This window comes from Pelobates fuscus, chromosome 4, assembly GCF_036172605.1.
Source record: "Pelobates fuscus isolate aPelFus1 chromosome 4, aPelFus1.pri, whole genome shotgun sequence".
NCBI classification, from domain to species: domain Eukaryota; kingdom Metazoa; phylum Chordata; class Amphibia; order Anura; family Pelobatidae; genus Pelobates; species Pelobates fuscus.
The window spans coordinates 385325546-385350660 of NC_086320.1; the positions used below are offsets into that span (position 1 = coordinate 385325546).

General features: G+C 44.4%; 1 protein-coding gene across 2 annotated transcripts in view; it reads left to right on the plus strand.

The window, feature by feature from the left end:
• The window catches only part of LOC134609253 (mucin-17-like), a 41344-nt gene continuing 16229 nt past the window's right edge, over positions 1-25115 (plus strand). The window contains exons 1-3 of one of the 2 annotated variants that reach the window (XM_063452892.1): positions 1-38; positions 22391-22511; positions 23135-23260. In XM_063452892.1, the coding sequence (XP_063308962.1) occupies positions 24-38; positions 22391-22511; positions 23135-23260 (262 nt within the window). In that variant the 5' untranslated portion in view covers positions 1-23. Of the gene's footprint in view, positions 39-22073; positions 22125-22390; positions 22512-23134; positions 23261-25115 lie in introns of those variants that run through there. The other variant, XM_063452893.1, reaches the window with a different exon arrangement.

Here is a 25115-nt window from a genome sequence, read left to right on the forward strand (position 1 = left end):
CTCGGCCCGCGGGCCGGACCAACATGGCGGACACTCAGGTAGGAGCCGGGGGGAGCGGGGCTTTGTTATGGGAATCAGGCGGGGGGAGGGGACTGTGCCCTGTGAACAGACTGTGTGCGGGGCCCCTGGGGGGGATCAGTCTGTGTGTGGGGGGCCCCTGGGGGGGGGGATCAGTCTGTGTGTGGGGGGCCCCTGGGGGGGGGGGGGATCAGTCTGTGTGTGGGGGGCCCCTGGGGGGGGGGGGGATCAGTCTGTGTGTGGGGGGCCCCTGGGGGGGGGGGATCAGTCTGTGTGTGGGGGGCCCCTGGGGGGGGGGGGATCAGTCTGTGTGTGGGGGGCCCCTGCGGGGGGGGGGATCAGTCTGTGTGTGGGGGGCCCCTGGGGGGGGGGATCAGTCTGTGTGTGTGGGGCCCCTGGGGGGGGATCAGTCTGTGTGTGTGGGGCCCCTGGGGGGGGATCAGTCTGTGTGGGGGGGGGCCTTGGGGGGGGGGGGGATCAGTCTGTGTGGGGGGGGGCCTTGGGGGGGGGGATCAGTCTGTGTGGGGGGGGGCCGTGGGGGGGGGCCCTGGGGGGGGGGATCAGTCTGTGTGGGGGGGGGCCCTGGGGGGGGGGATCAGTCTGTGTGGGGGGGGCCCTGGGGGGGGGATCAGTCTGTGTGGGGGGGGGCCCTGGGGGGGGGGGATCAGTCTGTGTGGGGGGGGGCCCTGGGGGGGGGGGATCAGTCTGTGTGGGGGGGGGCCCTGGGGGGGGGGATCAGTCTGTGTGGGGGGGGGCCCTGGGGGGGGGGGGATCAGTCTGTGTGGGGGGGGGCCCTGGGGGGGGGGATCAGTCTGTGTGGGGGGGGGGCCCTGGGGGGGGGGGGGGATCAGTCTGTGTGGGGGGGGGGGCCCTGGGGGGGGAAATCAGTCTGTGTGGGGGGGGCCCTGGGATCAGTCTGTCTGGGGGGGGATCAGTCTGTGTGGGGGGGGGCCCATCAGTCTGTGTGGGGGGGGGGATCAGTCTGTGTGGGGGGGGCCCTGGGGGGGATCAGTCTGTGTGGGGGGGGCCCTGGGGGGGGGATCAGTCTGTCTGGGGGGGGGGATCAGTCTGTCTGGGGGGGGGATCAGTCTGTGTGTGGGGGGCCCCTGACTGGAAGGATCAGTCTGTGTGCTGGGGGCCCCTTACTGGAAGGATCAGTCTGTGTGCTGGGGGCCCCTGACTGGAAGGATCAGTCTGTGTGCTGGGGGCCCCTGACTGGAAGGATCAGTCTGTGTGCTGGGAGCCCCTGACTGGAAGGATCAGTCTGTGTGCTGGGGGCCCCTGACTGGAAGGATCAGTCTGTGTGCTGGGGGCCCCTGACTGGAAGGATCAGTCTGTGTGCTGGGGGCCCCTGACTGGAAGGATCAGTCTGTGTGCTGGGGGCCCCTGACTGGAAGGATCAGTCTGTGTGCTGGGGGCCCCTGACTGGAAGGATCAGTCTGTGTGCTGGGGGCCCCTGACTGGAAGGATCAGTCTGTGTGCTGGGGGCCCCTGACTGGAAGGATCAGTCTGTGTGCTGGGGGCCCCTGACTGGAAGGATCAGTCTGTGTGCTGGGGGCCCCTGACTGGAAGGATCAGTCTGTGTGCTGGGGGCCCCTGACTGGAAGGATCAGTCTGTGTGCTGGGGGCCCCTGACTGGAAGGATCAGTCTGTGTGCTGGGGGCCCCTGACTGGAAGGATCAGTCTGTGTGCTGGGGGCCCCTGACTGGAAGGATCAGTCTGTGTGCTGGGGGCCCCTGACTGGAAGGATCAGTCTGTGTGCTGGGGGCCCCTGACTGGAAGGATCAGTCTGTGTGCTGGGGGCCCCTGACTGGAAGGATCAGTCTGTGTGCTGGGGGCCCCTGACTGGAAGGATCAGTCTGTGTGCTGGGGGCCCCTGACTGGAAGGATCAGTCTGTGTGCTGGGGGCCCCTGACTGGAAGGATCAGTCTGTGTGCTGGGGGCCCCTGACTGGAAGGATCAGTCTGTGTGCTGGGGGCCCCTGACTGGAAGGATCAGTCTGTGTGCTGGGGGCCCCTGACTGGAAGGATCAGTCTGTGTGCTGGGGGCCCCTGGCTGGAAGGATCAGTCTGTGTGCGCGGGGCCCCTGGCTGGAAGGATCAGTCTGTGTGCTGGGGGCCCCTGGCTGGAAGGATCAGTCTGTGTGCGCGGGGCCCCTGGCTGGAAGGATCAGTCTGTGTGCGCGGGGCCCCTGGCTGGAAGGATCAGTCTGTGTGCGCGGGGCCCCTGGCTGGAAGGATCAGTCTGTGTGCGCGGGGCCCCTGGCTGGAAGGATCAGTCTGTGTGCGCGGGGCCCCTGGCTGGAAGGATCAGTCTGTGTGCGCGGGGCCCCTGGCTGGAAGGATCAGTCTGTGTGCGCGGGGCCCCTGGCTGGAAGGATCAGTCTGTGTGCGCGGGTCCCCTGGCTGGAGGGATATCTCAAGTCTGATTTGTTGTTTATTAGTGTATATAGAAATGCAGGTTGATGAAATATCCCGTTCTATTTACTTTTATTAAAATAATAATTACAAACTCTTGGATTTATTAATATTTGTTTAAATGCCTTCAGGTGTAATGTTTAATTTCTGTGTTTTATGTATACTTGGTGCCATCATTATTTAATGTATCCGGATCTATCCAATGCTTGAGGCGTCTTTATTGCATTTATTATATTGTATAGCTTATTACATAGTGTATGTGTCCTGTTCCAGTAACATTTAATATATTCATTTCTAAATCACATGCTAATATGTTTTGTATCCCATTGCAGTAGTTTTATTCATCTGTATCTCTCTTCAATTATATATAGTCAGAAATTACACACGGCACACTATTTTAAATGGCCCTGAATGTATCTCTCTTCCGGTTATTTTAATACCTCGATATGTATCTCCCGTGACGCGGTTATTTAATATCTCGATATGTATCTCCCACAACTCGGTTATTTAATATCTCGATATGTATCTCCTGTGACTCGGTTATTTAATATCTCGATATGTATCTCCCGTGACGCGGTTATTTAATATCTCGATATGTACCTCCCGTGACTCGGTTATTTAATATCTCGATATGTATCTCCCGTGACTCGGTTATTTAATATTTCGATATGTATCCCCGTGACTCGGTTATTTAATATCTCGATATGTATCTCCCGTGACGCGGTTATTTAATATCTCGATATGTATCTCCCGTGACTCGGTTATTTAATATCTCGATATGTATCTCCCGTGACTCGGTTATTTAATATCTCGATATGTATCTCCCGTGACTCGGTTATTTAATACCTCGATATGTATCTCCCGTGACTCGGTTATTTAATACCTCGATATGTATCTCCCGTGACTCGGTTATTTTAATATCTCGATATGTATCTCCTGTGACTCGGTTATTTTAATATCTCGATATGTATCTCCCGTGACTCGGTTATTTAATATCTCGATATGTACCTCCCGTGACTCGGTTATTTAATACCTCGATATGTATCTCCCGTGACTCGGTTATTTAATACCTCGATATGTATCTCCCGTGACTCGGTTATTTAATATCTCGATATGTATCTCCCGTGACTCGGTTATTTAATACCTCGATATGTATCTCCCGTGACTCGGTTATTTAATACCTCGATATGTATCTCCCGTGACTCGGTTATTTTAATATCTCGATATGTATCTCCTGTGACTCGGTTATTTTAATATCTCGATATGTACCTCCCGTGACTCGGTTATTTAATATCTCGATATGTATCTCCCGTGATGCGGTTATTTAATATCTCGATATGTATCTCCCGTGACGCGGTTATTTAATATCTTGATATGTATCTCCCGTGACTCGGTTATTTAATATCTCGATATGTATCTCCCGTGACTCGGTTATTTAATATCTCGATATGTGTATATCAAAGAGTGATGTGAGGGATATAATGCTGGAATTGAGAAGTTAAAGGAACACTATAGTCACCTAACTTACTTTAGCTAAATAAAGCAGTTTTAGTGTATAGATCATTCCCCTGCAATTTCACTGCTCAATTCTCTGTCATTTAGGAGTTAAATCACTTTGTTTCTGTTTATGCAGCCCTAGCCACACCTCCCCTGGCTATGATTGACAGAGCCTGCATGAAAAAAAACTGGTTTCACTTTCAAACAGATGTAATTTACCTTAAATAATTGTATCTCAATCTCTAAATTGAGCTTTAATCACATACAGGAGGCTCTTGCAGGGTCTAGCAAGCCATTAACATAGCAGGGGATAAGAAAATCTTAATTAAACAGAACTTGCAATAAAGAAAGCCTAAATAGGGCTCTCTTTACAGGAAGTGTTTATGGAAGGCTGTGCAAGTCACATGCAGGGAGGTGTGACTAGGGTTCATAAACAAAGGGATTTAACTCCTAAATGGCAGAGGATTGAGCAGTGAGGCTGCAGGGGCATGTTCTATACACCAAAACTGCTTCATTAAGCTAAAGTTGTTCAGGTGACTATAGTGTCCCTTTAAGAATCCGTGTATCAGATATTTGTTTTTGTGGTGCCACTGGTAAAAAAATAAAATAAAAAACAGAAATGTGGCTTCCTAACATGTAGAGTTTCCAAACACAAAGAGTTATACTTGGTCTGTGCATTGGGTGCATTTTGGCTCCCGAGTTTCGGAATTCATACATTCTGTCCATCTGCAGTTCGGCCCAAAATAAATCTCCAAATCTAGTAAAGGTTTTAGAAATGGACATTGATACATTAGCAGTTGCATTAATTAAACTGGATCATTAAACGTATTAAATAAAAAAAAAAAAGTTGATGGTTCATGTGGAAAAGGATTTTGTATTCAAAGCAGAATACAGATATAAGACTAATCCAGCTCCTGGTGTGTCGAAGGCAGGAGTCTGTGAAAGAACCGAACGTTATGGAAAGTAAATGGCAAAATGAAACCAGGAGATATCTGGAAATGCCACATTGGTCTTCTGTAAACCATCAATAGACCCCTCTACAGCTTTGAAGATTTGTACAAAACATAATCGACCTCTTCTATATCTGTAGCTAAATATCCACAAAGATTGCTCATGAGGGACCTGTGATAATAGACCAGGACAGAGCTTGGAATTTCTCTAACCCAACAGTTACACAGAGGATGTCGGGGATATTTGCCACCTAATGTTTGCTCAACAACAAGATCTCCGTACAGGACAGACATCTACACCCGAATATATCTGATCATATCTCAGACTGCAAGTAAGCTTGCTGGAAGTAACTCGCGTCCTGTGTTTCCCTTTGGTTATTAGATTCAAAACTCACCTTGGAATTAGACACAACGATGTAGGATGCATTTGCAAAGATAAAGGAAAGATCCTGATTAGTTTCCTTTTTGGTGTATTTAGAGGACCGTTACTGCAGGTTAATCCACGCAACATTTACCAATTCCAGGGAAACATATCACCATGAACTCATTGTGCCAATTCTGAATTTGCCATGAACTCATTGTGCCAATTCTGAATTTGCCATGAACTCATTGTGCCAATTCTGAATTTGCCATGAACTCATTGTGCCAATTCTGAATTTGCCATGAACTCATTGTGCCAATTCTGAATTTGCCATGAACTCATTGTGCCAATTCTGAATTTGCCATGAACTCATTGTGCCAATTCTGAATTTGCCATGAACTCATTGTGCCAATTCTGAATTTGCCATGAACTCATTGTGCCAATTCTGAATTTGCCATGAACTCATTGTGCCAATTCTGAATTTGCCATGAACTCATTGTGCCAATTCTGAATTTGCCATGAACTCATTGTGCCAATTCTGAATTTGCCATGAACTCATTGTGCCAATTCTGAATTTGCCATGAACTCATTGTGCCAATTCTGAATTTGCCATGAACTCATTGTGCCAATTCTGAATTTGCCATGAACTCATTGTGCCAATTCTGAATTTGCCATGAACTCATTGTGCCAATTCTGAATTTGCCATGAACTCATTGTGCCAATTCTGAATTTGCCATGAACTCATTGTGCCAATTCTGAATTTGCCATGAACTCATTGTGCCAATTCTGAATTTGCCATGAACTCATTGTGCCAATTCTGAATTTGCCATGAACTCATTGTGCCAATTCTGAATTTGCCATGAACTCATTGTGCCAATTCTGAATTTGCCATGAACTCATTGTGCCAATTCTGAATTTGCCATGAACTCATTGTGCCAATTCTGAATTTGCCATGAACTCATTGTGCCAATTCTGAATTTGCCATGAACTCATTGTGCCAATTCTGAATTTGCCATGAACTCATTGTGCCAATTCTGAATTTGCCATGAACTCATTGTGCCAATTCTGAATTTGCCATGAACTCATTGTGCCAATTCTGAATTTGCCATGAACTCATTGTGCCAATTCTGAATTTGCCATGAACTCATTGTGCCAATTCTGAATTTGCCATGAACTCATTGTGCCAATTCTGAATTTGCCATGAACTCATTGTGCCAATTCTGAATTTGCCATGAACTCATTGTGCCAATTCTGAATTTGCCATGAACTCATTGTGCCAATTCTGAATTTGCCATGAACTCATTGTGCCAATTCTGAATTTGCCATGAACTCATTGTGCCAATTCTGAATTTGCCATGAACTCATTGTGCCAATTCTGAATTTGCCATGAACTCATTGTGCCAATTCTGAATTTGCCATGAACTCATTGTGCCAATTCTGAATTTGCCATGAACTCATTGTGCCAATTCTGAATTTGCCATGAACTCATTGTGCCAATTCTGAATTTGCCATGAACTCATTGTGCCAATTCTGAATTTGCCATGAACTCATTGTGCCAATTCTGAATTTGCCATGAACTCATTGTGCCAATTCTGAATTTGCCATGAACTCATTGTGCCAATTCTGAATTTGCCATGAACTCATTGTGCCAATTCTGAATTTGCCATGAACTCATTGTGCCAATTCTGAATTTGCCATGAACTCATTGTGCCAATTCTGAATTTGCCATGAACTCATTGTGCCAATTCTGAATTTGCCATGAACTCATTGTGCCAATTCTGAATTTGCCATGAACTCATTGTGCCAATTCTGAATTCGCCATGAACTCATTGTGCCAATTCTGAATTCGCCATGAACTCATTGTGCCAATTCTGAATTCGCCATGAACTCATTGTGCCAATTCTGAATTCGCCATGAACTCATTGTGCCAATTCTGAATTCGCCATGAACTCATTGTGCCAATTCTGAATTCGCCATGAACTCATTGTGCCAATTCTGAATTCGCCATGAACTCATTGTGCCAATTCTGAATTCGCCATGAACTCACTGTGCCAATTCTGAATTCGCCATGAACTCATTGTGCCAATTCTGAATTCGCCATGAACTCATTGTGCCAATTCTGAATTCGCCATGAACTCATTGTGCCAATTCTGAATTCGCCATGAACTCATTGTGCCAATTCTGAATTCGCCATGAACTCATTGTGTGTGTCGGTGTCGGTGATTTCTAGGTTAAGCAGGAACCCAGACCAAAGCATGACTATCTGTTATTGTGTGGGTGATATCAACTACTCCCAGGACTATCAAAGTAAAACTGAGATATATTTGGAATGAAGTGTTTGAGGTCTGGTAAGGTTTACCTGATTATGTTTTTGGAAGCCATTTTCTTTCATACAATGTTTTGGACCTGGGTACACTTAACTCAAAAGCACCTATTCAATATATATTGTATATATTCCACCAGACTTGGAAAGCGTTTGTGGTCCTCTTAAAAGTACTCTGCCCCGGGTGGGTACCTAGCCCCTTGACATGAACTAAAACGGTATGTAATATCTAATGCAGCCTACAAAGGTAATAATTCATACTCTGGCGTCCTTCCTTGAAATATGTAATGTGACAATTGGATATTCTAACCTGATGTGTAAGTGTGATCGGTAACTTTCTCCAACACGTGACATAGAACCATCTGTAACGGCACCCCAGGCATAGAAGGGGTTAAAAGCTGTTTAGTAGATCTTGCCCTTCCAGAGACACAGGCACAGCTACTGTAGACACCAGTACAGCGAACCGGAGAAGCATATGAATGCCGTAAACAGCTTAACCGGAACCATACAAATGCTGTAAACAGCTGAATAGGAAAAAACATCAATAGGTTTACACTCCTAGCAGTCAAACTGGAACAGCATACAATAACCCCCCCCCCCCCCAAGAACGAGACAAGGCTCCGTTTTGAGAGTCAAGCAGGAACAGCCAGAGCTGTGGGTTTATTGTTCTTATACACACATTAGTACCACCCACAGGGTTTTGGAAAACAACCAATAAACACGTACAATACACTCAGACACTCCCACACAAAATCCTCCCCTATGCCTGTGATACAATTACCTTACACAATGGGTTAATGTAATTATCACAGACAGAGAAATACAGTTTTTCCACATTATTCATAACTTTAAAAGTATGCATCACATTAACATAAAACTTACATCAGAATCAGCATACTCCAAATACAAACATACGTCCAAATCATACAAATTGGTCCAGTGGTTCAAAAGAGAGATCGTAGTCCTTTGTGACCAAATGAAGCATGGCTTTTCTGTCCAAAACCAGTTCCACAGAGTCTTCTATCCTGGAGATAATTGGGAAGTAATCAAATTATCTCCAAGGACAGAGGCAAAACTCCATTAAGCACATGGCAGTAAAAAGACAGTAAAATACACAAGGTTACATTTATTACATAAAATTCAGACATGCAACATATCCCCAGATAGCTTAAGTCTGAGCACACATTACTGAATTGCAGTTCAATTACCATGGAGCCAAAGTCTTTCCCATAGTCTTTCATTATACGAATGGGCTCCATGGCATAGCTATCTGGGGTATCACTGCTCAAACAGGGCAAGCACCGAATGACCCGGCTTTCATGTCTTTGCAGAGGAAAATCAAGCGTTTCAACATGGGGCCATAGTCTAAAGGCAGCAGGCGGGCAACCAGGCTCCTCCAATGCACAGTGGCGAGATTGGTCTCGTCACACCATCTATTCGAGGTCACATCACCAAAATCCACACTCCGATTCTATTTAATTTAAAGAAGATGTTCTGACAATCTCATGATAAGAATCCCAGCTTCTTGCTTGACTCCAAGTGATTCCAGTGAGTCCATCGGTATTTGAGTCCACGCTGCCTGAGTAACGTTCACCCAGGATAAACTAAAAATACAGGTCCACAGGCGTCACAACATAGGGTGAAGGCAAACAAATATATTTATTGGAGATCTAATAAAAACAAGATATACGTTTCGGCCTAGAGTCCTTAGTCATGTGACTAAATCATCTAGGCCAAAACGTATTTTTTTTTTATTTTTGGCATTTTTGATCTTGTGTTATATGTATGGTATATAGATCTAATAATACCTGGTGATATTCACAAACCGCCTTCAGGGACCCTTTAGTTCTTTGTTTTAAGCGGTGATATAAACCCTTATTAACGGCAGATGGCAAATAAACAGGGTGGGTAACCCCGAGGATAGGTGGTGGGAACAGGGGACAAAGGGATGGGAGTTCCGTTTCCGACAGGGGACCCCTGGGAGGGACCACTGAGTGGCGGGAATAGAGGACAAAGAGTCTGGGGTCCCGGATCCGTTATACGACCCCGGAGAGGGGGAGGACCCTGGGAGGGGACATTGTCTTTGTGTATAATATTTTATTATATATATAATTATCATTTTATATAGTATGTACATATCATCCTCCGCTTGCATGGGGAAAAGTATAAAGCAGAGTGTGGCCAATAAAGTTGTTGTTGTACCCCCGGAACGGTGTGTCGTCCGGGCACTAGGGAAGATGGGTCGCTTACCGGTAATCCTTCTATAGCAGAGGTAACCAGTTGGGTTACCTGGTGTCCCGCTACAATGTGCATGTACATATGTTTGGGCATTTGGTTGTATTTATATGTATATTGTATGTACTTGTGTATACTTGTACATATACACTACTTTTGTGTAAGTGTGTTTTTTTTTGTTTGTTTTTTTACATCACTGGACTAATACAGCTACAATATCTACTTGAACATTAGCTAAGTTTTATGGTAAATGAATTCAATTTGGGATTCTCCTGGTCTGTAACTCAATCTATCCAAATTCAGTCAGTCTCCTGATTACTTAGCCCTCTGATCTTCCTAGGTCTTTGATGATGATCTGAAGATTCCTAAACCCGCTTTCTCAAATTTTTCACCATATTTAACCATTATTTACCCCTTTCAGTTCCTGCCCCTTGTTTGTAACTGTGTCATACCTGGGATTAAGATTTGGTTTTGATTGATAATGGATGTTTCTTAATATATAATGATTCATTTTGCCCCTGAGGACTCAGACCAGAGATGGTACTCTTTCCCCAGGTATGACGACCTTAATTGAATAAATGAATTGACCTTAAATTAATTTCTACTGGTCGCTGTTTAGATTACTTTATGTATCCGACTTTGGTTACGTGCATATCGTTATATAGTATGTACATATCATTTATTCAGCTAATCTGTATGAATATTATCAAATTACATTAGTGGATATATCAAGGATACAGTTTACACATTTGTTTATCAATCACAAAGTTTAGGGAATATATGTAGATCATGGTTTCGGTATATTTAATCAAGTTCTATTCCTTTATGATTTTAATATGGAAGTGAGCTTCCTGTGAGAACTTGGCTCCTCTTGCCAAACAAACACTCTGGATTTAACTTGAATGTTTACGTACGAACAAATGCATTGTTCCTTCCCTTTTGAAGTTCTATGAGTTTGTGAATCTCAGATTGTAAAGTCCAACTGGAGATTTATTTAGTCATCACCCATGCTCTAAGTCTCCGGGATGAAACTGTAGATCGGGGTTTCTCCTGATAACTTCTCAGGGTCACTAAACAAAAGGTTATTTTGACCCTTGTTTAGTGATGTTAAAGTAGCGTTACGTAATGTGCGACTACAGAGGGAGGAGACAGAAGCGGCAAGAGGACATACTGCATGGGAATGTGCCCCCCCCCCGCAGAGCACCCAGCAGGCGTCATGGCACATTGGGTGTAAGGAAGCCTCGGTATCTCTCGAAGTTGGGCATTGCACTCCTGGTGTTTTTGGCCTGTAAAGAGGCCACTTGTTGGGTGAGTTTGTCTACTCATTTCCCGGGGCAGCCAACCGCAAGCTTTCTTTTCCACTCCACTTGTGTTTCCAAATTTTGTGTAAATTGTGAAGCAGAGCTTGAATGTCCCTGTTAGTTGCTGGGGATATATGTGAAACAGAGTCTAAAGAGGAGTTACATTTGTAGGTGGGCAGCGTGTCAAGATTTGGACTGTTCCGAGATTGACACCTCTGAAATCATTGCATTGTTGTAGTACAGTATTTGGATGAACAGAGCTCCACTAAAACATGTCTGCTCCCTCTCACAGCTAAACTCACCCCCTCGATATATTGATCTCAATGTTATATACAAGATGCTGAACTAGTACTACACAAGAAGATTTTCTCGAATTCTTTATTAAAGATCACGGAGGTTGGCCTATGTCTTCCTCATCTTGTTTATAGGACATCACCCGCCAACTGTTGATCGTCACACAGTAAGACCCAGGAGAGGCGATGACTTCCATGTTAGTTAATATTAACTTTGCTGAGGCTTTATTGGCAATGCAATGACTGACTGCTCCTTCAGACCCAGCTCGTAACGGGGCCGATCTGTAGAATAACCAGCCACACAATCCCTGAATTTAATGGAAATACTTCCAGCGATACGAGCTCATTTCGTGATAGAACATTTAGCGCACACGTCATGTGAGTATTTTCCCTGTCCATCCAACAGGAGACCGCTGATTGCAGCCACTTCCCTGTGATGTATCCTGGAGAAAATGCAAAGCAAATCGCTGGGAAAAAACGCGTGTCTTTAAATCATGTTGCTGTTTTTTTTTTACATTCACTTTAGCCATGGAACTGTTTGCCATTTCCAACCCATCTGTAAAGTGACACTGTGCCTTTAAGTCATGCTGTGTTTGGAGGTTTTCCATGTGCCATGTCCGCTTACAAGGCCTCTTAGCCATTAGCTGCTGGGCGCGGCACCCTTTCTAGATCACGGGGTAGGTGGATACTCCTGTAATAGGCTTGGGTGTGTCTATTCTAATCACATAATACAATGGATTACCGGTAATTCCACAACCCCACCCAGGGTAATAATATGTAATGTGACACTTGGCTTCTATCCAGACAGTGTATGTGGAACTTGTAATTACTCCAGCATGTGACAACCATTCATGCACCATCGCATCATCAAAATCCCACAGTATCCCTATTTATTTATCCCAGGGCTTGGCAAATTTGCTTTGAATCCAGGAACCAACTAAAATAATATTAAACTAGCAAAGCTTTATTTTCAACAACAAAAAAAACAGATCTTTTAAAGGGACAATATAGTCACCAGAACCACCACAACTAGTTCCTGAAGGGTTTTCAATATTTAGCTCTAAGTGCAGTCACTCAGGAGGCCAATAGAGGTGCTTCCTGTGTCAGTGCTGCACATGGAGGCAGTGATGCAATGCATCTCTGTAAGGATATGCTGATTGGCGTAGCACTGCGTTTTGCCACACATGCGCAATAGCCTTTCTATCCTTTCCTATGGGAAAGCAATGGATGGTCTCAGCCATGGAGACAGGGCCAGCCACGGCCAGACCAGCATGGCGTTCAGATGGGGCAGATCACCTTACTACTTTAACACTAGTGTCAGGAACACATGTTCGTATTCCCGACAACTATCTCCACCTAAAGAAGACTAGAACCCAACCTTGAAGGCATTTAACATGCCTTGTATTTTAGGATTAAGGTATCAATATTCACACACACACTCACAAATGATTATTTATTTTATTTTAAGTAATGTCCATCCATTCTCCCTTTCCCTGGGAACCAGTGGGACCGGTATGTAATCCTCAAGCTCTACTCCCTTATGCGCTGTGTAGTGATGCTGGGGCTGAAGTCCTATCTGGGCCCCCCATGACAGGAGAAACAGCGTGCAACCATGCAGTGGTTGCTGCAGTGATAAATGGGACAATAAACCCCCAGGTTCTAGTCACCATGGGATTAGCCGAGCCCCAGTTTAATTTAAAGGAGAAGTTGTGATAAGCTGGTTACCTCATTAGAAACCCACCCATTTCCTGGCGTTATGTAAAACGCGGTATCTGCTTCTGTAAGGGGGCGTTTTTAGTTATTATGGGAGGGTGTGGAAAACCTTCCCAAAACAGGCCGCCCAGAGTATGCCATTCAGTACACCCAATGATATTGGGATTTCCGCGTTCTATTCCACTGGGGGGTATCATTAAGCCCTGCGCCCATTCAGGGTGTGCATGCCAAGTGATTTGGGTGACGATATAGAGGGCATGTTGCTCCATATTGTGTAATTAAGCCAGCATTGAACCCTTCTTCCTGTAGAGTTGATTCATACCCGGAGGCTATCCCACACTATAACCAGCTCTGGCACACAGGCTGTCTAGCAGGATCCCAGACTCTCTGGGAAAACATTGGAGGAGGTGGATGCACGCAATACATGACGTGCGCATGCAGTGTGTCAAAAAAGGTCATCAGAGAAGAAAGCATGGCCAAATAAAATGACTTAACCGTCCTCCGACATTAAAGGAACAGCACCAAGTCTTGGATCATCACAATTTATTAAAAATCTATTGAAATAAAGCAAATGATCTAAATTACATACCATGTTATAAACGTTATTAGAACTTACCACTTATTTTTTCTGAAAATTATTACTTTAAACTTTTTTTTTTTTTTGTGTGGCAATTTTGAAAAGGAATCGCAACTAAAGTAAAATGTGTTTTTTCTCTGCCTGACTGTTCAGCACGACGAGACGCTTCAGGAAGATCATTTTCCTTTTTATTATTCCAGAAAAGGGAACTTCTCGAAAGACCGCTATAAATTTGATTCCAGTTTTCATTTTTCTCTTTGTGGCTGGTGAGGCGATCGGAAGACAGCCACTAGAGGCTGGATTAACCCCAAATGTAAACATAGCAGTTTCTCTGAAACTGCTGTTTGCATCTGAAGGGTTAAAACCTGTGGGACCTGGCACCCAGACCACTTAATTGCGCTGAAGTGGTCTGGGTGACTATAGTGTCCCTTTAAATCTCTGCTGGTCTTGTACTTTGAATTATATCACCCAGTTCCTGTTGCTGTATAGCATAGCAGGATAGTTCTATAGATCATGTGAGAAGGTCTGGTTTTATCTCCCGGTTCTTGTTGCTGTATAGCATAGCAGGATAGTTCTATAGATCATGTAAGAGGGTCTGGTTTTATCTCCCGGTTCCTGTTGCTGTATAGCATAGCCGGATAGTTCTATAGATCATGTGAGAAGGTCTGGTTTTATCTCCCGGTTCTTGTTGCTGTATAGCATAGCCGGATAGTTCTATAGATCATGTGAGAGGGTCTGGTTTTATCTCCCGGTTCTTGTTGCTGTATAGCATAGCAGGATAGTTCTATAGATCATGTGAGAGGGTCTGGTTTTATCTCCCGGTTCCTGTTGCTGTATAGCATAGCCGGATAGTTCTATAGATCATGTGAGAAGGTCTGGTTTTATCTCCCGGTTCCTGATGCTGTATAGCATAGCCGGATAGTTCTATAGATCATGTGAGAAGGTCTGGTTTTATCTCCCGGTTCCTGATGCTGTATAGCATAGCCGGATAGTTCTATAGATCATGTGAGAAGGTCTGGTTTTATCTCCCGGTTCCTGTTGCTGTATAGCATAGCAGGATAGTTCTATAGATCATGTGAGAAGGTCTGGTTTTATCTCCCGGTTCCTGTTGCTGTATAGCATAGCCGGATAGTTCTATAGATCATGTGAGAGGGTCTGGTTTTATCTCCCGGTTCCTGTTGCTGTATAGCATAGCCGGATAGTTCTATAGATCATGTGAGAAGATCTGGTTTTATCTCCCGGTTCCTGTTGCTGTATAGCATAGCAGGATAGTTCTATAGATCATGTGAGAAGGTCTGGTTTTATCTCCCGGTTCCTGTTGCTGTATAGCTAGCAGGATAGTTCTATAGATCATGTGAGAAGGTCTGGTTTTATCTCCCGGTTCCTGATGCTGTATAGCATAGCCGGATAGTTCTATAGATCATGTGAGAGGGTCTGGTTTTATCTCCCGGTTCCTGTTGCTGTATAGCATAGCCGGATAGTTCTATAGATCATGTAAGAGGGTCTGGTTTTATCTCCCGGTTCCTGTTGCTGTATAGCTAGCAGGATAGTTATATAGATCATGTGAGAGGGTCTGGTTTTATCTCCCGGTTCCTGTTGCTGTATAGCATAGCAGGATAGTTCTATAGATCATGTAAGAGGGTCTGGTTTTATCTCCCGGTTCCTGGTGCTGTATAGCTAGCCGGATAGTTCTATAGATCATGTAAGAGGGTCTGGTTTTATCTCCCGGTTCCTGTTGCTGTATAGCTAGCAGGATAGTTATATAGATCATGTGAGAGGGTCTGGTTTTATCTCCCGGTTCCTGTTGCTGTATAGCATAGCAGGATAGTTCTATAGATCATGTAAGAGGGTCTGGTTTTATCTCCCGGTTCCTGGTGCTGTATAGCATAGCCGGATAGTTCTATAGATCATGTGAGAGGGTCTGGTTTTATCTCCCGGTTCCTGTTGCTGTATAGCATAGCAGGATAGTTCTATAGATCATGTAAGAGGGTCTGGTTTTATCTCCCGGTTCCTGTTGCTGTATAGCATAGCCGGATAGTTCTATAGATCATGTAAGAGGGTCTGGTTTTATCTCCCGGTTCCTGTTGCTGTATAGCATAGCCGGATAGTTCTATAGATCATGTGAGAAGGTCTGGTTTTATCTCCCGGTTCCTGTTGCTGTATAGCATAGCCGGATAGTTCTATAGATCATGTAAGAGGGTCTGGTTTTATCTCCCGGTTCCTGTTGCTGTATAGCATAGCCGGATAGTTCTATAGATCATGTGAGAAGGTCTGGTTTTATCTCCCGGTTCCTGTTGCTGTATAGCATAGCAGGATAGTTCTATAGATCATGTGAGAAGGTCTGGTTTTATCTCCCGGTTCTTGTTGCTGTATAGCATAGCCGGATAGTTCTATAGATCATGTGAGAGGGTCTGGTTTTATCTCCCGGTTCCTGTTGCTGTATAGCATAGCCGGATAGTTCTATAGATCATGTGAGAAGGTCTGGTTTTATCTCCCGGTTCCTGATGCTGTATAGCATAGCCGGATAGTTCTATAGATCATGTGAGAAGGTCTGGTTTTATCTCCCGGTTCCTGATGCTGTATAGCATAGCCGGATAGTTCTATAGATCATGTGAGAAGGTCTGGTTTTATCTCCCGGTTCCTGTTGCTGTATAGCATAGCAGGATAGTTCTATAGATCATGTGAGAAGGTCTGGTTTTATCTCCCGGTTCCTGTTGCTGTATAGCATAGCCGGATAGTTCTATAGATCATGTGAGAGGGTCTGGTTTTATCTCCCGGTTCCTGTTGCTGTATAGCATAGCCGGATAGTTCTATAGATCATGTGAGAAGGTCTGGTTTTATCTCCCGGTTCCTGTTGCTGTATAGCATAGCAGGATAGTTCTATAGATCATGTGAGAAGGTCTGGTTTTATCTCCCGGTTCCTGTTGCTGTATAGCTAGCAGGATAGTTCTATAGATCATGTGAGAAGGTCTGGTTTTATCTCCCGGTTCCTGATGCTGTATAGCATAGCCGGATAGTTCTATAGATCATGTGAGAGGGTCTGGTTTTATCTCCCGGTTCCTGTTGCTGTATAGCATAGCCGGATAGTTCTATAGATCATGTAAGAGGGTCTGGTTTTATCTCCCGGTTCCTGTTGCTGTATAGCTAGCAGGATAGTTATATAGATCATGTGAGAGGGTCTGGTTTTATCTCCCGGTTCCTGTTGCTGTATAGCATAGCAGGATAGTTCTATAGATCATGTAAGAGGGTCTGGTTTTATCTCCCGGTTCCTGGTGCTGTATAGCTAGCAGGATAGTTCTATAGATCATGTGAGAAGGTCTGGTTTTATCTCCCGGGTTCCTGTTGCTGTATAGCATAGCAGGATAGTTCTATAGATCATGTGAGAAGGTCTGGTTTATCTCCCGGTTCCTGTTGCTGTATAGCATAGCAGGATAGTTCTATAGATCATGTAAGAGGGTCTGGTTTTATCTCCCGGTTCCTGGTGCTGTATAGCTAGCAGGATAGTTCTATAGATCATGTGAGAAGGTCTGGTTTTATCTCCCGGGTTCCTGTTGCTGTATAGCATAGCAGGATAGTTCTATAGATCATGTGAGAAGGTCTGGTTTATCTCCCGGTTCCTGTTGCTGTATAGCATAGCAGGATAGTTCTATAGATCATGTGAGAGGGTCTGGTTTTATCTCCTGGTTCCTGTTGCTGTATAGCATAGCAGGATAGTTCTATAGATCATGTGAGAGGGTCTGGTTTTATCTCCCGGTTCCTGTTGCTGTATAGCGTAACAGGATAGTTCTATAGATCATGTGAGAGGGTCTGGTTTTATCTCCCGGTTCCTGTTGCTGTATAGCATAGCAGGATAGTTCTATAGATCATGTGAGAAGGTCTGGTTTTATCTCCCGGTTCCTGTTGCTGTATAGCATAGCCGGATAGTTGTAGAGATCATGTGAGAAGGTCTGGTTTTATCTCCCGGTTCCTGTTGCTGTATAGCATAGCAGGATAGTTCTATAGATCATGTGAGAGGGTCTGGTTTTATCTCCCGGTTCCTGTTGCTGTATAGCATAGCAGGATAGTTCTATAGATCATGTGAGAGGGTCTGGTTTTATCTCCCGGTTCCTGTTGCTGTATAGCATAGCCGGATAGTTCTATAGATCATGTGAGAAGGTCTGGTTTTATCTCCCGGTTCCTGTTGCTGTATAGCATAGCCGGCTAGTTCTATAGATCATGTAAGAGGGTCTGGTTTTATCTCCTGGTTCCTGTTGCTGTATAGCATAGCAGGATAGTTCTATAGATCATGTGAGAGGGTCTGGTAATACCCCCTTCCCAGCCCGGTTTGGCGTGCATTAATACAGGGGGCATAGTCTGATAGAGGGAATGTTCCATGAAGGGCCACCTTCTCTGTGTTTTGAATACAATGGGCTGAATAGTGCTGAATGGGAACTGTTCTGTTTGCTATTGTTACAGGGTTCACATTGTAGCGACTCTTCCTGCTGGACTGAGAGCTTTATGGCTTTCCCAGTACTCCCTCCACTGCCCCCAGGAAGCCTATTGTTTGCTGTAAGATAAGGAAATGGAGATTGGGGATGGATTTTATAATACAGAAGCCAAATACTGTTCGTTTCTTAAAGGGAAATGTTGGGGTCTAAATTCCTATTATTCGCTATATGGAAAGCAGAGTGTAACATGACTGTCTCTCAGCTCTCATTGAGCAGGACTAGAGAGCACAGTCCAGGTTATGCATTGTACAGCACTACGGAACTTGTTGGCGCTATATAGATCTAATAATATATGCACCGTGGCCAAGGTGATCAGAGGGAGAGTGGCTGATTGACTGGTGGGGGACAGGCCATCTTATAACGGTGTGATCTTTATAGGTTAGATTCCCTCATCTCTGGTAAGATCATCTTAATTGGTAAGATATGTCCGCAGATCACAGTAACAGACTGCACATGTGACCGCCGCCATTGCCTGAAAGATGTGATTGAAAAACACTAAAATCGATTGATCCAGCACGTTAACCCTCCGCGCTCTACCAATATCTCCTTAGTCATCCGTCTTCCACGGGCCGTTGGTGGAACGCGAACATATCTGGCCTAACTTAACCATCAACACTTTCATATAAACCCATCATATATGATAATCTGTAATTCCAGGTTAATTGATTATTATGAAAAAAGAGCAAACAATGATTAATGATCAATATGGACAAATTAGTTGCTACTTAAGCTGATTAATATTATTAGCGTTTATATAGCGCCAACCTATTCCGCAGCGCTTTACATTTCTAGAAAATAGATATTTGCCAACATAAGGAATATTACCGAGGGAAGAGTTGAAGAAAGCCCTTGGTAAAATGAGCTTACAGTCTATGACTGATGTGACCATTAACAATAACGGATCTTCGAGACCTTCGTAAAATGAGCTTACAGTCTATGACTGATGTGACCATTAACAATAACGGATCTTCAAGGCCTTCGTAAAATGAGCTTACAGTCTATGCCTGATGTGACCATTCACAATAACGGATCTTCGAGACCTTTCGTAAAATGAGCTTACAGTCTATGCCTGATGTGACCATTCACAATAACGGATCTTCGAGACCTTTCGTAAAATGAGCTTACAGTCTATGCCTGATGTGACCATTCACAATAACGGATCTTCAAGGCCTTCGTAAAATGAGCTTACAGTCTATGCCTGATGTGACCATTCACAATAACGGATCTTCAAGGCCTTCGTAAAATGAGCTTACAGTCTATACCTGATGTGACCATTCACAATAACGGATCTTCGAGACCTTTCGTAAAATGAGCTTACAGTCTATGCCTGATGTGACCATTCACAATAACGGATCTTCAAGGCCTTCGTAAAATGAGCTTACAGTCTATGCATACAGTCTATAGCGAATAATAGGATCTTCGAGACCTTCGTAAAATGAGCTTACAGTCTATGCCTGATGTGACCATTCACAATAACGGATCTTCGAGACCTTCGTAAAATGAGCTTACAGTCTATGCCTGATGTGACCATTCACAATAACGGATCTTCAAGGCCTTCGTAAAATGAGCTTACAGTCTATGCCTGATGTGACCATTCACAATAACGGATCTTCAAGGCCTTCGTAAAATGAGCTTACAGTCTATGCCTGATGTGACCATTCACAATAACGGATCTTCGAGACCTTTGTAAAATGAGCTTACAGTCTATGCCTGATGTGACCATTCACAAGCGTGGTTTTTCAAGACCTTGTTGCTTGGGGATTGGCTGACTACTTAGTTCAGTGAAGTAGATTGAGTGTAATTGTAACACATGATCTGCTGTGATTCTAGCTGTAAAAACGATACGAGGGGCTGGCTGTGCGTTTAGTTTCCATGTCCCCAAATGGCTTCCAGTTGGACAGCATGATCCTGTGGCCCAAACAGGTTTGGGATTCTTGGATTATCTCTGCCAGGGGGATTGTATGATAGATGTTTAGATTTTAATTTGTAACCTTGTGTATCAGGGTTTTTGTCCCATTCGTACCGTGCTATAAATGTTATAATGTGGGGATGTTGCTGTGGCACTGAGTATATACTCGTACTTGTGGCATACTTCCGTATTCCATATATTCTGGAAGCCTTATTATTGAAGCTATTGGCTAAGTAACAATAACATCAAATTAGAGCTAAATCTTAGTTCGCCAGTGACTAGTAATGGGTAGATAATGGTAGTGATTTTATTGACCTCGGAATTGAATCTGTGACTGTGGCTTTGTTACCTGCAGAGCGATTTTCTATTCATTTTACCCCATCCCCTCCTCTGTCAATATTGGGATTTGCACACCACTTACTTATCCTCCGCTTCTTTTAAATATTTAGTCTTACTCGTTAATTGTTTTATTCTAATTGTTTCTTTAATAAGGTTAATGTGACTGTGCGTACCCGCTGCGATTGCTAATTGGCGTCTAATTATTCACGCTGGATGTATTTAGGCATCTGACAGTTTTTAGGTATTGCACCCAGGGGAATTAAAAGGAAACACTAAACCTCATTTTAATTCATCAGATGGCTGCGTTTTACTACAGATTCACACCAGACGCACATTCCAGGGATCCTGCTGCACCGTCTGCAGTTACCTTCAACAACAGTTAGTCATTGGTTAAATCTGTAACCCTCCTAATACCAGGGACATAAACAACGTGGTAAACCACTGGCACTCAGAGGTTTATATGCACCGCTGAAGGAAATCATTCACATTTTCCTGCTATTCTTTGTATTTTGGAGCAGTATATACTGACTATAGCCATTGCTGCCGGCCAGGAATAGTGGGAATTTGAGGGCAGGGTTAATTTCAGTGGTTTTACAAAACAGCGCTTTAATTAGATATTTTGCCTTTTACCTGAAAGCAGTGTGAATTATTTGTTTGCCTTGATGTTTGTAGGTGAGCTTACACTTCAGCGGCCATTGTAGTGACATGGCTTAAAATATATGGTCATACACTGCATTCCTAAGGATAGGGCACTGATTGGTTAGATCAGTGTCCCCCGCTGGAGTGGGTGTGGAAACCGTGAGATTGAAGAAGCTTGATAATTGTGGAAAAAAGGCATATTTTCCTTCTTTTTCAGTCTGCAGAGTGAGGCAGTTTGAATGAGACAAACACTGTTAGAATTGGTCTTGGGGATTGGCTTTCATTTGTGGCACAGAAAGGCTGTTTAGGGTTAAGGTGGTGTAGTAGATTCTTTTATGCAAACCAATAAGTTTGACTATCTGTTCCTGTCCAAATTAAAAATAATAAAGTTGCGTGCACGCAGAAGTAAATTCACACTGTGACACGAGGTTCAGGTTACTGAAAGAACTTCAGAAAATTTACTGGCATCTGTTAAAAAGTGGGTGCGCAGACCCTTATAAAGGCATTATTACATCACTAAAGAATTCAAGATAACAAGTAAACATAATTAATTGGTTTAGGTGTTAAGTGGTTAGTTAAATGGTTAGTTAAATGTACCATCTTATGTCATTACTGTCGTCATGAACTTCTCCTCCGGATTCCAGCACCATCTTGTTAGCACGAGGTGTTTACTCGGTGGGAGGGGGGCTTTAGCAGCCATTTTGAGTAGTTTGGCACTGTTGGTTTTCAAGGTTAGTTCTCAGGCTTTGAGTGAATGTACATTTCATTAGGATCAAAGTATGTGGCCTTGCTTCTACAATGTTTCATTCAACAGGAACTTCATTGTTCCGTTGATGCTCATTTCTTTCTATTAAAGCATTTCTCTTAAAGGAATATTATGGAATTAATAATTCTACAACAGCGGCATTGCATTTAGAGTTAGATATTTGGGGTTTGGGCTACATGATGCTCTCTGTTTTCCATCTCCCAGTTCTGTGGTATTTATTGGGAACTTGGCTGATATTGCTGACAATTCAGTTTACTGAATTGCCGTGTTGGTGTACATGTCGCTTTATGGGAGTTTAGGTAATCCAATGCTGTTACGTCTGGTGGAAATTTTGATGTTTTCAGTCACTTAATTTTTTTAAATTGTAAATCGAACGTTTTACCGAACATTACAAAAAGAAATAAGTAGCCAAAAAGACATAATAATAATAATAATAATAATATTACTAAATTGTGCAATGTAAGGTGAGTTACATCTCCGTTTCTGTGCGTACCGATATCGTGTAAAATGATGTAACTGGAGCAAAGGAAAGCTCAGAAACTCATTTTCATAACGTTTATTTCAGGTCACCTTCGATGACGCAGCAATCTACTTCTCTGCAGAACAATGGCAAAATCTGGAGGAATTTCAGAAGAAAATCTACAAGGAGCTGATAAAGGAAATCTACGAAACGATGATTTCATTGGGTAAATAATCTCTGTTTACTAAGAAAGATGGTGCCCTGGTTGGACAATCTCTGTATCTAACACAGTTTGGGTGGGTGTGGCAGAGTGCGCACGTTATCCGCTGATAGGCCAATCGCTTTCGCATTGTGCGTAGATACTTACCCGTTTGGCATCAATATTTGTCAGAACCAGCTTAAGGGTTTTTGTATTTGCACACACACATTGCATTGTTATAGGTTTCCCAGATTTATATGAAATAACATGATTATTTTTTATTCAAACAATGCTGTTTTTTTATCCAGATCCCCAGTATATTTAATGCCAGATCCAGAGCCCCAAGTAAAAGGTCCAAAGGTCTTACCGTCCTAGTGGTTTGGAGAGTTTCCTTTAGTTGAATCTCAAGAGGGAGATGCCTCTAAATTAATCATTGACGTTTTCTCCCCAAATCATTTATTTCAAAGAATTCTGCAATACTGAGCAGCTGGGGTTCCACTCTTCACAGTTAACCCAATACCTGAGCAGAGTTTTATTAAGAGGCTTTAAGCAAGGCCGTCCGCCATATTGTTTGTGCCCTCCCGGAGTATGTTCGCGGTGTTTGTATTGCACACGTGTTTCACACTTGATGTTCTGTTTCTTTTTAATAGGATATCGAATCCCAAAGCCAGAAATCGTTTCTCGGATTGAGCGAGGGGAAGAGCCCTGTTCTGAATACTGCAGGAAAACAAAGCTCCCAGAATCACAGCCTGAGGGTGGAACTGTTGGTAGCAAAGGTACCTGGTCTCTTGCCACTTTTCAACCTCTGTATCCCATTGGGAAGGTTACCTGGTATAGTGTGGACTGTACCCAACTTTCAGGGAATTTCACATGGTCAGGGCTCAAAGATCAGAGTATTGGAGTAAATATTAGGACTGGGCCTGATATTAGGTGTGAACCTGGTTTACAAGGTATTATTAGGAGGTTACCTGGTATCGGAGATTGTGATTGGAAGTTTCCTTGGTATTAGAGATTGTGATTAGGATTGGACCTGGTATTAGGGGTGTGATTAGGAGTGGACCTGGTATTAGGGGTGTGATTAGGAGTGGACCTGGTATTAGGGGTGTGATTAGGAGTGGGCCTGGTATTAGGGGTGTGATTAGGGATGGGCCTGGTATTAGGGGTGTGATTAGGGATGGGCCTGGTATTAGGGGTGTGATTAGGGATGGGCCTGGTATTAGGGGTGTGATTAGGGATGGGCCTGGTATTAGGGGTGTGATTAGGGATGGGCCTGGTATTAGGGGTGTGATTAGGGATGGGCCTGGTATTAGGGGTGTGATTAGGGATGGGCCTGGTATTAGGGGTGTGATTAGGGATGGGCCTGGTATTAGGGGTGTGATTAGGGATGGGCCTGGTATTAGGGGTGTGATTAGGGATGGGCCTGGTATTAGGGGTGTGATTAGGAGGTTGCCTGGTATTAGGGGTGTGATTAGGAGGTTGCCTGGTATTAGGGGTGTGATTAGGAGGTTGCCTGGTATTAGGGGTGTGATTAGGAGGTTGCCTGGTATTAGGGGTGTGATTAGGAGGTTGCCTGGTATTAGGGGTGTGATTAGGAGTGGACCTGGTATTAGGGACGTGATTAGGAGGTTGCCTAGTATTCAGGGTTTGATTAGGAGGTTGCCTAGTATTCAGGGTTTGATTAGGAGGTTGCCTAGCATTCAGGGTTTGATTAGGAGGTTGCCTGGTATTCGGGGTGTGATTAGGGATGGGCCTGGTATTAGGGGCGTGATTAGGAGGTTCCCTGGTATTAGGGGCCTGATTAGGAGGTTGCCTGGTATTAGGGGCCTGATTAGGAGGTTGCCTGGTATTAGGGGCCTGATTAGGAGGTTGCCTGGTATTAGGGGCCTGATTAGGAGGTTGCCTGGTATTAGGGGCCTGATTAGGAGGTTGCCTGGTGTTAGGGGCCTGATTAGGAGGTTGCCTGGTATTAGGGGCCTGATTAGGAGGTTGCCTGGTATTAGGGGCCTGATTAGGAGGTTGCCTGGTATTAGGGGCGTGATTAGGAGGTTGCCTGGTATTTGGGGCCTGATTAGGAGGTTGCCTGGTATTAGGGGTGTGATTAGGAGGTTCCCTGGTATTAGGGGCGTGATTAGGAGGTTGCCTGGTATTAGGGGCCTGATTAGGAGGTTGCCTGGTATTAGGGGCCTGATTAGGAGGTTGCCTGGTATTAGGGGCCTGATTAGGAGGTTGCCTGGTATTAGGGGCCTGATTAGGAGGTTGCCTGGTATTAGGGGCGTGATTAGGAGGTTGCCTGGTATTTGGGGCCTGATTAGGAGGTTGCCTGGTATTAGGGGTGTGATTAGGAGGTTATCTGGTATTAGGGGTGTGATTAGGAATGGGCCTGGTATTAGGGGTGTGATTAGTAGGTTGCCTGGTATTAGGGGCCTGATTAGGAGGTTGCCTGGTATTTGGGGTGTGATTAGGAGTGGGCCTGGTATTAGGGGCGTGATTAGGAGGTTCCCTGGTATTAGGGGCGTGATTAGGAGGTTCCCTGGTATTAGGGGCCTGATTAGGAGGTTGCCCTGTATTAGGGGCCTGATTAGGAGGTTGCCTGGTATTAGGGGCCTGATTAGGAGGTTGCCTGGTATTAGG